General features: G+C 40.6%; 1 protein-coding gene across 3 annotated transcripts in view; it reads left to right on the plus strand.

Moving 5' to 3' along the window:
- RPGRIP1L (RPGRIP1 like) overlaps positions 1–14648 on the plus strand; it is a 433499-nt gene that overhangs the window by 22380 nt on the left and 396471 nt on the right. For all 3 annotated transcript variants that reach the window (XM_089689846.1, XM_089689845.1, XM_089689847.1), the window contains exon 3: positions 2327–2471. In XM_089689846.1, the coding sequence (XP_089545972.1) occupies positions 2327–2471 (145 nt within the window). The remainder of the gene's footprint in view (positions 1–2326; positions 2472–14648) is intronic.

Consider the following 14648-nt stretch of genomic DNA (forward strand, 5'->3'; position numbering starts at 1 on the left):
AGAGCAGGTGCAGGCCGGCACGGAGCTTACTCACACTTGTGTAGCAGAAGTCTAAAAAGGAGGGTTGCACATTGCTGGTAACATCCACAAGAAACTTTATTGGAGACTGATCAGAGAGAACATGGTTCTACCATGGTGTTCTGTCTGCGCATTTTCAATAAAGTTTCTTGTGGATTATACCACGCTGTGTGACCCTCTTTTTCAACTGTCATAGAATTGTATTATTGTCATTTTTATAAAAGCCGATGTCTAGAGCACCGCACATCCCTTTTACATCAGATGTCAAGAGTCCCCCACCCTCCCTTACATCACAGTGAACAACCCCCCCCTTACCTTGTGCTGCAGCCAGTAAGAAGCTGGGGGTGGAGCTGGGAAGCAGAAAGTGCAGCATCTGGAGGAGGGCTGGAGACTGCTGAATTCTGAGACCAGGGGAGGTGGAGCCAAAGGATGTTGTGGCTGCACAGTGAGGCACAGGATCTGTAGGAGTTCTGTCCTCCTTTCTGCTGCTGATATGGGGGTGCAGAGATGGGGAGGGGGGGTGCCATAGCCGCAGGAGAGGTGTGAGGTCCACATGAAATGGCCTGGTAGGCCACATTCGGCACGCAGGCCTTGTGTTTGACACATGTGCAGTACTGGAATCATGACTTGCAGTTTCTAACAGCGGTGGTCAACTTTCTTGATATGAGGGCCATCAAGTGTGCCAATGGGCTGCACATAAAATTAAGTGACTAATCAGTCTCAGAGTCGCACAACAGAATGTAGTCAAAGGCTATGAAATGATATAAGAAATGGTGAAAGACTGAGAATATAATACAAGTGATGGCCCAAGACTGCAGACATGATACAAGAGATAATCAGAGACTGTGAACGTGATACAGGAGTTGTTGAAGACAGGGAACATACTTTAAGAGATAATAACAGACTGGAGACACATTACATGGGACTGCTTGATATCATAGCTATTGCAGGGCAATAGAAAAACACAGATTAGTGTCTGCAAGTGCCCCGAGGGCCACACAAAAAGTACCAAAGGGCCGCATGCAGCCGCTGGGCCACAGGTTCAGAATCAGGGCCTTAGAATATAAAAGTAAACAATAGAGGAGAAACTGCAGAGCATCAAACAGAATAGTAAAAATCTGGCACCAGGACATCTCGGCATAAAAACCGTTACTTTATTTCATCCGTCAAAACTGAAAATGGAATCTATTCCTGTAAAGATTGGTTGGAATTGATTACATTTAGGGCTTCAATGGATGAAATAAAGTAACAGTTTTTATTTTGAGATGTCCTGGTGCCAGATTTTTACTTTTCTATTGGATCTTTGGACGTTCAGTACTACATGAGTCTGGCCACAGATGTCTTGATCTCATCCTGTTAAGCTTTATGGGATTTTGGAGTTGCAGCACTTCTCCTTTTGTCTTAAAAACTGCAAAGCATGCAAGGAATCCAGGAAGTTATAGAAAGAGATGGCCAGCAGAGAAGCAGAATTAACAAGATGAAAGTAGATATGTTATCTAAGCGTATATTGACATAAATAACTATTGTTTGTATTGCTATTACAATACTAATGTTTCAAAATTAAAGTGTATTCTGTGACCACAGAAGGTTCACAAGCCAGAGGTTCACATGACAGCTAAGTAACTGGCATTTTCTTAAAGTAGAACTAAATCCATTGATTTAACCATTTAAAAAAAATTGTTAAATTGCCAGTATGCCAGGAATGATGTCACATTTCTTTGTGCTCTCAGCCAAACTGTCATCCCATCAAATGGTTGTAGTGATAACAGATCACGTGTGCAGCACCAAGACAGTTGCAGATCAAACAGAAGCTAAGATGGCAGCTTTCTTGGCTGAAAAGGATAGGAGGGTTTAGTTCCGCTTTAAGTAGGCCAGCAGTGGAGTCCCATTTGTTTTTTCTTATGACGTACTTCCTTTTAATACCCTTTAACTGATATAGATGAGTGGTTGGTTACAGAAGTAACATAGTGACATAATGTAGGCCTCCTGAAGGAGAACTAAACTTTAGAAACTTTGCCAGATTAAGGCAAGCAGAACACAAATGACCAGTCCCCAGTACTGCTTGTGGCCTCCCTCATCTTTCCCCTATTATTTACTTACTATTATAACTTCTTCTGCACTGTTTATCTGTGTGAGGACAGCCGTCTTGGGAGAGGCAGGACTTTGCTTTTCATGTCAAAGCTGCCTTTCCTCCAATGATGATTATTTTATGGCTTTACAGGAGGAATAATTCTAGGATGTATAATAACATTTTGTTGGACATATATTTTATTTCCTAGTGAGAATTGCCATTTTTTTTCTTTTGTAGATTCTGTTTCTCCACAGAAAATGAAAGCAAGACAAGTTGTATCTCGTATCACCCGGCAAGAACTAGAGGACAGATATTTAGAAATATATGATGAGAACTTCCTACTCAAACAGCAAGGGCGCAAGCAAGAGGATAAAATAAAAAGGTTTGCAGTATTTTATTTAAACTTTTTATTTCTTATAAAACCTATGTTGAATGGATAATGTGACATATTCTCTTCAAGCGTTAAAGTGGTTCTAAAGCCTCAAGGTTTATTACCTTCAAGCCCTCCCCCACCAATCCTTGCCTGACCCCCCTTCGATCCAGCGATGTTCACGACAGCCTCTTCTGTCTGGGGACTCTTCCTCCTCATTGGGTCCCGCACAGCCAGGGGGTTGCCGAGCCACGGTTATATGTGTCTTATGGATGCATAGAGCAGCAGCTTGGGGACAAGCATGCAGCAGTGCCCCCAGGGTGAGTGACTTTCCCTGGGAGCATGGCTTGAGGGGGAGGAGCCAAGAGCACCAGCGAGGACCTGAAAGAAGAGAATCAGGGCTGCTCTGTGCAAAATCACTGCACAAAGCAGGTAAGTATAGACATGTTGTTATTAAAAAAAATAAAAACAACAAAAAACGACGTTTTAATGTCACTCTAATCTATCTCATAAACATTTTTTCCTTCCGTCTCATTTGTGTTAGGACACAGGGTATCACTGGCAAGGAGCCCCCCGCTGCATTCAAGATTTGACAACTAGTTCTTCGAATGATACTGTTGAACCATATAACAGTTATTTTACACATTTCAGTACAGAATTTTAGAAAAATCAAATTGTTTTTTTCTGAAGACAGATTTATTTAATTTTCAACACTACCCTCTGCTGCATGGTGTGTTTGTTTTTCAGTGGTTTTTTTTTTGTGTTTCAGTGTCCATATAAGGGTACTGACGTCACCAGCTCCCTGCCCCTTTGTGTGTGCTGCGCTGTGGTGAATGCACTGGCCCTCAACTCATTGGACTAAAGAAAAAAAAGAGTACAACTTCATCTCTAGTTCTGATTGATTGGCCTGCAAAATCTATCCATTAACACAAGGAATTTTCATTTTTGTTTTTTTAAAGTGTAAGTAAAGGAAAACAGGCTAAATACACAGGTCATTCTCTATAACTATTAGCCTTCATACCTGACAAACAATTTGTAATTCTGTTCAGCCAGTTTCAGACATCTAAATCTGCCTCTCAGGTTAAGATTTGTGACCCTAAACCACCTACTTCTCCATTTCTTGAACTGCGGACAGTTCATTCTCGGGCAGTTTCTGATCTGAAAAAAGGGGAGAATTCAGCTATCTCCTTGGAAGGGGATCTGGTCCAGAAAGGGAAGATGAGTGGAGTAAGTGCAGCTCAAACCTTTTTCTGGTAGAACAGACCGATTTGAGCTTTTGAAAGCTATTTACATGTTTGAACAGATTGACGATTCCAAACTGATCCTGTCAACCCATAATGAATTGCATAGGGTTTTTGTAGGAATGTAAGGGTAAAGCGTTTCCTATACATCAATCTCTTAAGGATATGATTCTAACAGAGTAGAAATAGCCAGATAAGTTATACATGTCTAGAGTACTTAAAAGATGTTTTCCTTTTGATAGGAAGAGGAATTGTTTTTAAATGTCCAAGATTAGGTACAGCTCTTTCCCAACTGCCGAAAGATGGATAGGAAGGCTGAGTCACTTCTCAAAAAAGCTTGGAATGCTTCTGCTTTCTCTTTAGTACATGCTCTGGCTTCCACAGGTGTGGCCAGAAATCTAGAATTTTTAGAACTCCTGCCCCAGCATTTTTCATTACCGATCTGCTCGCCTGGTCAACAAGTCATTATTCAGGTTCCAGAGAACCAGCGAATTTGAGGTTTCACTCTCCTGTTTTTAGTACAAAAACCTTCTGAGGAGTTCAGAATGATTATAAACTTAAAAAGTATCTCATTTAGGTTACACATGGAAATTTTAATTTCCCAAAGAGCTATTATGGTGTTTGTAGACTTGTAGGGTGCACACCTTCATGTCCTGATCAGCCTCAATCTTCAAAAATTGGGAAGGTTTACTATTCAGACCCAGCAAGGTCTGCATCACCCAGTACCCTCACCAAAATTATTGATGGCCATTTTTTAATTAAGTAATATTAATTTATTTAGTATCATGATAATGAAACGAGAGGTAGAAACTCCCCCCCCCCCCCCTCCAAAAAAAAAAAAAAAAAATAGTACAAAATAGTGTGGATCGTGCATTAAGTAGTATATAAAACATTGAGCAATGTGTACAGTGCCTAGCTTGGCATATTCTGATGAAAACATAAAAGGAGTTATAAAACATAAACCATACCTGCATATGTCTAGTCTAGTAATTTGGGCTTTAGAGTTGAAAAATAATAGGAGATGAAGAAGTTGAAACAAAAGGTAAGGGAGAAATAAAAGATGAGAACATATCTATGCCCACCTAGATGATAAATAATAATTTAAGATATGATTTGTACCATATTGACCAGGGTCCCCAATTATGTATAAGGTTGCGGTAAATACTGTACCTCTATCAGTTGCTAGAGTTGTTTCGTAAGTATAGTGGTCTTGAACCTGCTTAATGACATCTTGTATTGACAGGGTGTTAGGGTTTTTTCCAGAGTTTAGTGATGTTCTGTGTTGCAGCTAATTGGATGTGGGTTATTATTTTATTTAGGGGACGAGGAAGAAATTCAATAGTTAAGTTTAGTATTAGTACAATTCAGGTGAGGTTGGTTTGAGTACTATTTGTGTAATTACAGAGAACACTTCTCTTCTATCCAATAAGTGATCAATTTTGGGCATTTCCAAAGGATGTGCAATAACGATCCATTTGCTCCACAGGATCGCCAGCATTCAGGGAATAAATGATCATAAAATTTAGCTATCATAATCTGGGTGAAGTATCTGCACTGCATTTATACTTTGTGTTAGTTCTCATAATGAGGTACAATTGGTAGCCTTATAGAGAGAAGTGCTGTTTTCCATTGGTGTGCAGAGTAATTGCAGTCTAAATCCAATTTCCATTGATGGAAGTGACAGGAGTATCATAAAATAATTTTTTCTTGGAGAATATTATAAAATTGCGAGATACCTCTGGAATTCTTATATGTGGGTGAATAAAAGATTAAGGCTTGCTGAGGTATAAGTGTTTAGAGATGGGGATTGTGATGGAGACAGTGATTTATTTGAAGGTATTGGTATTGGGTTCCAGGAGATAAACCCAGTTCCAATCTCAATTGTAAGAAAGATTTGATCTGACCCTGGGCAAACAGATCGTTTAAGTGTATGAAGGTCTGCTTAGGCCATATGTATAGGTTAAGGTCGGGAATCAGTAGTTGTATAATGGATAGTGGCAGTTTAATGATGAAGGTCAGAGTTGTTGTCCAAGCATGTGATAATAATTTACGCCATATTTTGGTAACTGCTATAATAATAGGGGGGAGATGCATGGGTATAATGGATTTGGGATGTATGCTACATAGCCAGTGTTTTAAGTTCTGACTTGGTATGGCATTGCGTTCTAATTCGTATTCTGTTCTAAATTAATTTAGTATGAAATTTAGCTGAATTGTAAGAGTATGTTGCTGCTAGAGATGTTTGAGGGGTTGTGAGCATCAATATCATGTCGATAGCAAATAGGCTAATTTTGTGCTCTGTGCCAGCGACCTGGAAGCCTGAAGTTGGCTGAAAAAAGACAAAAGAGTCCATCCAGTTCAACCATAAAACAAAAAAAAGTTCTAATCCTATACACACAGTTGATCCAGAAGAAGGCAAAAAACCTAGCAAAGCATGGTCAAATTTATTCCTGCTGGGGAAAAAATTCCTTTCTGATCCCCCAAGAGGCAATCAGATAATCCCTGCTTAACTTTACCTATAAATGTTAGTATTCAGTTATATTATGTGTATCTAGGAAATAATCCAGGCCTCCACTGAGCTGGCCAGAACCAACTCTTGAGGGAGTCTATTCCACATTTTCACAGCTCTTACTGTGAAGAAACTTTTCCGTATTTGGAGATTAAATCTTTTCCACCAGACGTAAAGAGTGCCCCCTTGTTCTCTATGTTCTCTATGATTACCTAAGGGTGAATAACTCTACATCGAGTTCACTAAAGGAACCACTGATGTATTTATGCATGTTGATCATATCCCCCCTTAACTACTTGCCCTCCAGAGGATTTACCCCCCTTCTTAACCAGGCCATTTTTTGCAATACGGCTCTGTGTTATTCTTAAGTTACAATTGTGCAGTCACTGCACCCATATGAAATTTACTTCCCTTTTCTCCCATGAATAGAGCTTTCTTTTGGTGGTATTTGATTGCATGTGCGGTTTTTATTTTTTGCGATATAAACAAAAAAAGACCGACAATTTTGAGAAAAAAAACACAATATTTTTTACTTTTTGCTATTAAACATGTCCAGTAAAACAATTTAAAAAAATCAAGTTTCATCATCAATGTAGGCCAAAATGTATTCTGCTACATGTCTTTGCTAAAAAATCCCAATATGTATAAATTAATTGGTTTACTTGAAAGTTATAGCGTTTACAAATGGCCGTATATATACTGGAATTTTTTTTTTACTAGTAATGGCGGCGGTCAGCGATTTATAGTGGGACTGCAGCTGGCATTATGACACTGGGTGGAACTAACGTGGTGTCACTGACATCCCAGTGACATCAATACAGTGATCAGTGCTAATAAAAAGCACTGACACTGTACTAATGGCACTGGGCATGAAGGGGTTAATGTGGGGTGATCAAAGGGTTAACTGTGTGTCGTGTGTGTGTTTTCCACTGTAAGCACACTGTTGTGAATGGCTCTAATATGCAGAGCCATACAAAGCAGTGTGCAGGATTCACTTCGGTAATTCTCAGAGATCACAGGATGCCAGCGGGGAATAACCCGCTGGGACCCGGTGATTGACAGCCGAGGCCGTGAATGGCCACGCGGGTAGGGCTGCACGCGCCCCCTACCCGGAACTGCTAAATCACGTGTATATATATGTGATTTTGCGCAACTGACCCACTTTGTAGCAGTATTTCTGCTGTAGGGTGACGTGGAAGTAGTTAATCTCCTCTTCTCAAGATAGAATACATGCAGTTGCTCCAATCTTTCCTCATAGCTGAGCTGCCCCATGCCTCTTATCAGTTTGGTTGCCCTTCTCTGCACTTTCTCTAGTTCCCCAATGTTCTTTTTGTGAATTGGTGCCCAAAACTGAACAGCATATTCCAGATGAGGTATTACTAATGATTTGTACAGGGGTAATATGATATCTCTCTCTTTAGAGTCTATACCTCGTTTACTATAAGAGAGGATTTTGCTCACTTTAGAAACTGCAGCTTGGCATTGCATGCCATTATTAAGCTTGTGCTCTACCAGAACTCCCAGATCCTTCTCCACCATTGATTCCCTCAGTTGTATTCCCCCTAGTATGTATGATGCATGCATATTCTTAGTCCCCAAGTGCATAACCTCACATTTATCAACATTAAACTTCATTTGCCACATAGTTGTCTAATTAAACAGTGTATTGAGGTCGCTTTGTAAGTTGGAGACATCCTTTAAGGATGTTATTCTACTGCAAAGCTTGGTGCCATCTGCAAAGACTGAAACTGTATGTTAATCCCAGACCCTATATTGTTTGTAAATATATTAAAAAGTAAGGGTCCCAACACTGAACCTTGGGGTACACCACTATCAACCCTAGACTATTCAGAATATGAATCATTAACCACTACTCTCTGAATTCGGTCTTTTAGCCAGTTTTCTATCCATTTACATACTGATTTTTCCAAGCCTGTAGACTTTACCTCACACATATTAGCTCTGTGTGGTGAACTGTGTCAAACGCTTTTGCAAAATCCAAGTATACCACATCCACAGCCACCCCTCTGTCCAAGGTTTTACTCACCGCTTCATAAAAAGAAATCAGATTTGTGTGACAACTTCTGTTTTTCATGAATCCATGCTGTCTGTTGCTTTAAAATATTGTTTTTCCAGCAAGAACTCATCTGTGTGGTCTTTTATTAATCTCTCCAGTATCTTCCCAACTATCGAAGTTAAACTAACCTGGTCTATATTTATTTGATAAAGATTTTGATCCATTTTTAATATTTCAAATATTTTTATTGAAAAAAAGTTTTAACTGCAATACAAATATATAACCATGAGAAATGACAGGTACACATATACAGATAAAAAAAAACACCATGAGATGGGTAGGAAGGGGTTGCCAGTCCCCACCGAGCGGCCGGGGAACTTAATATCGTAGTCATATTTACATGAGAGGTATGCTCATTATTATGTGGACCATGTTGGAGTATATGAGTCTTAAGTGTGGATATAAGGTTAAGTAGGGAGTAGAAAGAGAAAGGAAGAGGGGGGGGGGGGGTAAGGCACCATTATTCTTATCTTAGAGTTATGTGTCTAACAAAGTTAAAGTTAGTAATCAGGTAATTGAACAGGTGGGGTGATTTAACCATCGAGACCAGTGTAATAAAAATTTATGGTACGTGGAATTTCGAATGGCCGTTCTTCGTTCCATCTCACACTGCAAATTAAGGTCAGTCACCAGGCGTGACAGCAGGGGAGGGGACGAGGATCGCCAGAGTTTGGTGATGTTGATCTTAGCCGTCGCTAGGATGTGTAAGATAATAGTGCGAGAGCTTGTAGGGAATTTATCAATATTTATATGAAGGAGGGCTAGGGCAGGATTTGGAGCCACAGGTACGTCTGTAATTGAGGAGATCAATTGAAAAACTTTATTCCAGTAAGATTTAAGAGATTTGCATGCCCAAAGCACATGGAGAAGTGAGACAGTTTCCCCACAATGTCTCCAGCACGCCTGGGATTGTTGGGGGTAATATATAGATAATTTGACGGGAGTTAGATACCATTGGTGGAGGATTTTCAGGTATGATTCCCAGTGAGCACTACATTTGGACGCTTTATAAGTAATGTTGAAAATCGTTTCCCAGGGGTGTGGGCCTGTCGGGAGTAATAAGGTCTTTTCCCAATTAATCAAGGATGAAGAAGATGTTGTGAATTGCGCTACTGTTAGAAGTGTATAAAAAGTAGATATTCCTTTCTTCAGATATATGGACCTATTTAGGAATTGATGTGCAGTAGCCGGGATTTCTATTTTGAGTGGTATGTTTGTTTTAGAAAGAGAGTGAATTATTCGCATATAGGTGAATTGGTCCTTATCTAGGAGATGAAATTTCTTTTGGAGAGTCTGAAATGAATCTGGGTTTTGGGTGCTGAAAAGGTCTTGGATATATTGTATACCCAGCATTTTCCATGATGCCAAGTTTAAGTGTGGGGATGCAAAATGTAAGGATGTGAAGATTGTCCTTGCGAGAGCAAGTGAGGGTCAAAAAATCGTGCCAAGCTAACAAAGAAGCTTGCACGCATGGGTGTGTATGTAAAGATTTATGCCACTTTACAGAAGGCACAAATAAGGCGTCTGTCAATGAGCCTGGTGTGTGCATGGAAGCCTCCATGACAGTCCAAGTTTTATCTGGAGACGGGTGCCACCAGAAGAAGAGCTGGTCTAACAGTACGGCTTGATAGTATGATTTTATATGCGGGAGGCCAGCTCCACCTCTGGTGGGTGGACGTATTAAGAGGTTTGTGGTGCATCTAGGGCGTTTAGAGTTCCATATGAACTTATTCAGGATTTTTTGGAGTTTAGAAAAGAAGGTGGAGGAGACTGGAATAGGTAGAGTGCGAAAAATATATAATATTTTGGGCAGTATGCACATTTTTATAGTTGCTATGCGGCCTAGAGTTGAAAGGGTATTTGAGCGAAAGCTTTTGAGCTCTTGGGGGATTGTGTCAAGTAATGGCTTGAAGTTAGTTGTATATAATTGGCTGAGTTTGGTGGTTAGCTTGATCCCCAAAAAGGGTATGTTATGTTTTTCCCATTTAAAAGGGAACCGTTTAGTAAGTAGTTTCTGTGTTGCAGCGGGTGTAGAAAGGTTGAGGATAGAAGACTTGGGTTCATTGAGTTTATAGTATGAGACTGCTGCATAGGCATGGATATGAGTGCGAATTGCTGTAAGCGATTTGTTGGGGTTTGTAATCATTAGGATAATGTCATCCGTAAAGAGGCTAATTTTGTGTTCACTCTTAAGAAAATTGACTCCAGTGAAATTTGGATCATTTCTGAGATTGGATGCTAGTGGTTCAATAAGTAACGCAAAAATTATGGGCGAAAGAGGGCATCCTTGTCTGGTGCCATTCGATATTGGGAAAGGTTGTGAAAGCGTGCCATTTGTAAGTACTCTAGCAGAAGGTTTGGAGTATAGGGAAAGAATCGCTGATAATAACCAGTCTGTTATTCTGTATTTCTGTAGTGTATGTGTCATAAATTGCCAATGGATTCGATCAAACGCTTTTTCCGCGTCAAGCAAAAGTAGGAGTGATGGTTGTTTGTCAAATTCAAGGTGGTGAAGTAGTGATAGAATTCGTCTAGTCGCGTCGGGAGCCTGTCTCCCAGGGATGAATCCCACTTGGTCAGGATGGATTAAGGTAGGAAGGTATGGGAGTAATCGTTGAGCTATGATCTTGGCATATATTTTAAGGTCTGTATTAAGTAAAGAGATCGGTCTATAATTCTGGACTAACTGAGGGTCTTTTCCTGGTTTCGGGATAGTGGTAATTATAGATTGTAGCATATCAGAGGGAAATTCTCCGTTAGAAGCTACATGGTTATAAAGGGCGGAGAGATGAGTTGTAAGGTTGGGTGCGAACGATTTGTAATATTCATTAGTAAAACCATCGTTTCCTGGTGATTTATTCAAGGGTAAACCGTTTATAATTTTCTCAATCTCTTCGGGTGAAATCGGTACCGAGAGGGAGTCTAGTTGGGAAGTGGAGAGTTGAGGAAGAGCTGTGTGACTTAGAAAGTTTTTGATGGAGGGATTTGTTGGTTGTATCGTATCTGGGTCATCTTTTATGTTATATAAAGTTTGGTAGTAACATGCAAATGCATTAGCTATGTCTTGTGGGTTCGACATTGGGGTTCTCGACTCTGGATGTTGGACTATGGAGATTTTATTTTTAAGTCTTTTTTGTTTGATGGTTTTGGCGAGAAGGGAGTTTGTTTTATTACTAAGTGCATAGAATTGTGTTTTTGTTTTTTGAAGGTTCGTGTCATAGGAATGTAGTAAAATGGCACGTAAGTTATTTCTATCTCTATTTAGGGCCGCGGATGAGGAAGAATTCGGATTCTGTTTGTTAATTTCTTCGTTTGCATGTATAGAGGCCAGTAATTGGTCTATTTGTTGGGATCTCTGTTTTTTAATACGGGAATTTAGTTGAATGAGGATACCTCTCATGTAGGCTTTGTATGTAAGCCAGAGTGTGGTGATAGAGATATCTGGGGTGTCATTAGTTTCAAAAAAGAGATTATGTGCATCCATTATATACTTCTGGTTTTCTGGTGATTTCAAGAGTGCGGAATTAAGTCTCCATATGGGTGGTATTGCTGACCGTTGGCTGTCATCTAGGGAAATGCTGATCGGGGCATGATCAGACCAGGTTATAATACCAATCGTAGAGGATGACACGTGTTGCAGTGTCCATTTATCAGTGATGAACATATCGATTCTTGAGTACGAAAGGTGTGGCGGTGAAAAATAGGTGTAGTCTCTTTCAGAGCCATGCTGGCATCTCCAGATGTCATATAGGTCGTAGTCATGTAAAACATGGTTGAGGTCAAGGCTGGCAGTTTTTTTGTTGGAGGATGAGTCTATATGAGAATTGTTGGGAACGTTGAGGTCCCCCCCAATAATGAGTCTCCCCTGTTTGTGCTTGGAGATGAGGTTGAAGAGTTTGCGAAAAAATCTCAGTTGCTTGCTGTTTGGACCATATAAATTCACCAGGGTATAGGTAGTGTCGTTGATTTGGCATATCAATATAATATATCTCCCTTGTGGGTCGACTATAGAAGAGGTGTAAGTAAATGTTAGAGAATCATTAATGGCAATAATTACTCCGTTTTTCTTCTTAGTATTATTCGCCATATATAGTTGAGAGAAGCTGTGAAGATAAAGTTTAGGGGTCTTTTCCGTAGTAAAGTGGGACTCTTGTATAAAGAGTAAGTCAGTTCGAGATTTCCGAATTTCTCTAGATAGCATCGATCTCTTGAAGGGAGAATTGAGGCCTCGGACGTTAAGTGAAGTGATCTTAATCATTGTACTTATTTCCTAGGTATAGAACAAGTTGGGTTGTTGTTTGGTAGATTATTTCAAGTTGTGTGTTCTTAGTATGTATTTGGTGGCACCATGAGAGAGGGAAGATGGGAGAGGAAGAAACAACAATAAAAAAAAACTTGCAAATAACGCAAGTAACCATTGTAGCCTCGATTGCTACTTCAAAAAGGAGGAATATGAACCAGTCTAAACCTCCAGGGGGGTCGAGTCTAATGAAAACTAGAAAAATAGAGAACGTGGAATTTAGGCCGAGTGCCAGCAGTTATAGGGCCTGTAAATGGCCTCCGGGGGAAAGATGTAATATAATATAAGTGCAGCATGTGCCTTTGCGCCCTTCAGGTCGCCTCCATATTTTGAATGGAACTGGGCGTCTTTTCCCGCAAATCAGAGGGCAAAATGCTCCAAGCTTTAAGGAGGTCGAGGCCGGCCTCCAGACTTCTGACAGTATAGATTCTACCTTGGTTCCGTACTAGTAGTTTAGTGGGGAAGCCCCATTGGTAGGCAATGCCATGGTTTCTTAGGGCTTTAGTGATTGATATCATTTTTTTCCTGTTTGAGAGTGTGGCTTTGGATAGGTCAGCGTATAAGCGTAGATTCGCATGAGACTGTGGGAGCGGTGGCGGGTTTCTAGCCGCTAACATAATTTTCTCCTTGATATGATAGAAGTGTATGCGGATAAGCACGTCTCTAGGTACAGAAGCCGATAGAAATGAGGGTTTAGGAAGTCGATGCGCTCGGTCAATCGTGGTCTCTACTTCGGAGAGTGCTGGTATTAGTAATTTGAGGAAGTGTTGTAGATACGGCATCAGTGTCTCATTAGTAATTGTTTCGGGGATCCCTCTGATTTTTATATTATTACGGCGTGATCTATCTTCCAAGTCAGCTAGTTTTAGTTGAATTTGTTCGATGATCGGACGCCTGATCCGCATGGGCATCAATCAAATCATTGTGTGCCGCCACCAGGTCACCCATGTTGGTTTCAATATGGCGAATTCTACGGTCTTGCTGCTGCACTAGGGTGGTGATCTGATTAAGAGGTGCAGATATATCATTGTGCAGGGTTTGCCGCAAGGACGCAAGCATGTTCTTCATGCTTATCTCGGTGAGTGGTTGATCGGACGCAGGGAAAGCGTCTATAGTAGGCATAGTCATATGAGGTAACTGATGCGGAAAGTTTGGGGCCTGTGTTATGTTATCAGAGTCACAGTCCAGTCGTGGCTTAGATTTGGCTGGGCTCCTGGTCGTGGGAGATAAGGGAGGTGACAACTCACCAGGATCCCCAGGATAGAGCTGTTGCAGCAGCCTAGGATCTGCATTCTGGGCTCTGTAGTCCTCCTCAGAAGGGCTGCTGCCTCCCTGTGTCCCTGCATTGCGGGCGCCATCTTGGTTTCCCGGCATGACGGCCGGGAAGAAATTAGTGAGCTTCCCTGGTTGCCCCGAGCTCTGTTTCCTGCGGGGCATGTCTAGTGGGCTGCGGGCACACTGCGGCTGTCAGAATGTGGTGTCTATATCCCCCGGAGTCGGTATGTGCCGCGATGTTGCTGGCGGGTGGACGGAGCCGACACTACTGCACGTCCATCCCCCTTGATCCATTTTTAAATATAGGCACCACGTTGGCATTACGCCAATCCATTGGTACTATGCCAGTCATTAAATAGTCCCTACAAATTAGAAACAATGGCTTTGAAATGACAGAGCTCAATTCTTTAAGGACCTATGGGTGTATTAAAATATATATAGTGTTGCGCTCTCAACCCTTCAATCAATATATATTAAAAATTGTATATTAATAAACATAAATACTTATACTTGTGAATCTTTTAAATCAGCTCAAATAAACAATGTGCATGGGGCAGTGATAAATAAATAAACAAATGTATAAAATAAAAAATTCTTTAAATAAAAATAAATAATATAAATATATAATATATAATTATATATAATATAAATGTCCCAAGAAGTGACTTTGTGCTGAAAAAATCTTCAAATAGCATTAAATCGGTGACTGCTTGTGACTCCTCCCTCAAGTGAAGATATGCGCTCACCTCATAGGTAGCCTGCAATTAGGCTATTAAAGCTTGCGGTT

Source organism: Staurois parvus, unplaced genomic scaffold (genome assembly GCF_062004578.1).
Source record: "Staurois parvus isolate SC_StPar_1 unplaced genomic scaffold, SC_StPar_1.0 ptg000499l, whole genome shotgun sequence".
In the NCBI taxonomy this organism is placed as follows: Eukaryota; Metazoa; Chordata; class Amphibia; order Anura; family Ranidae; genus Staurois; species Staurois parvus.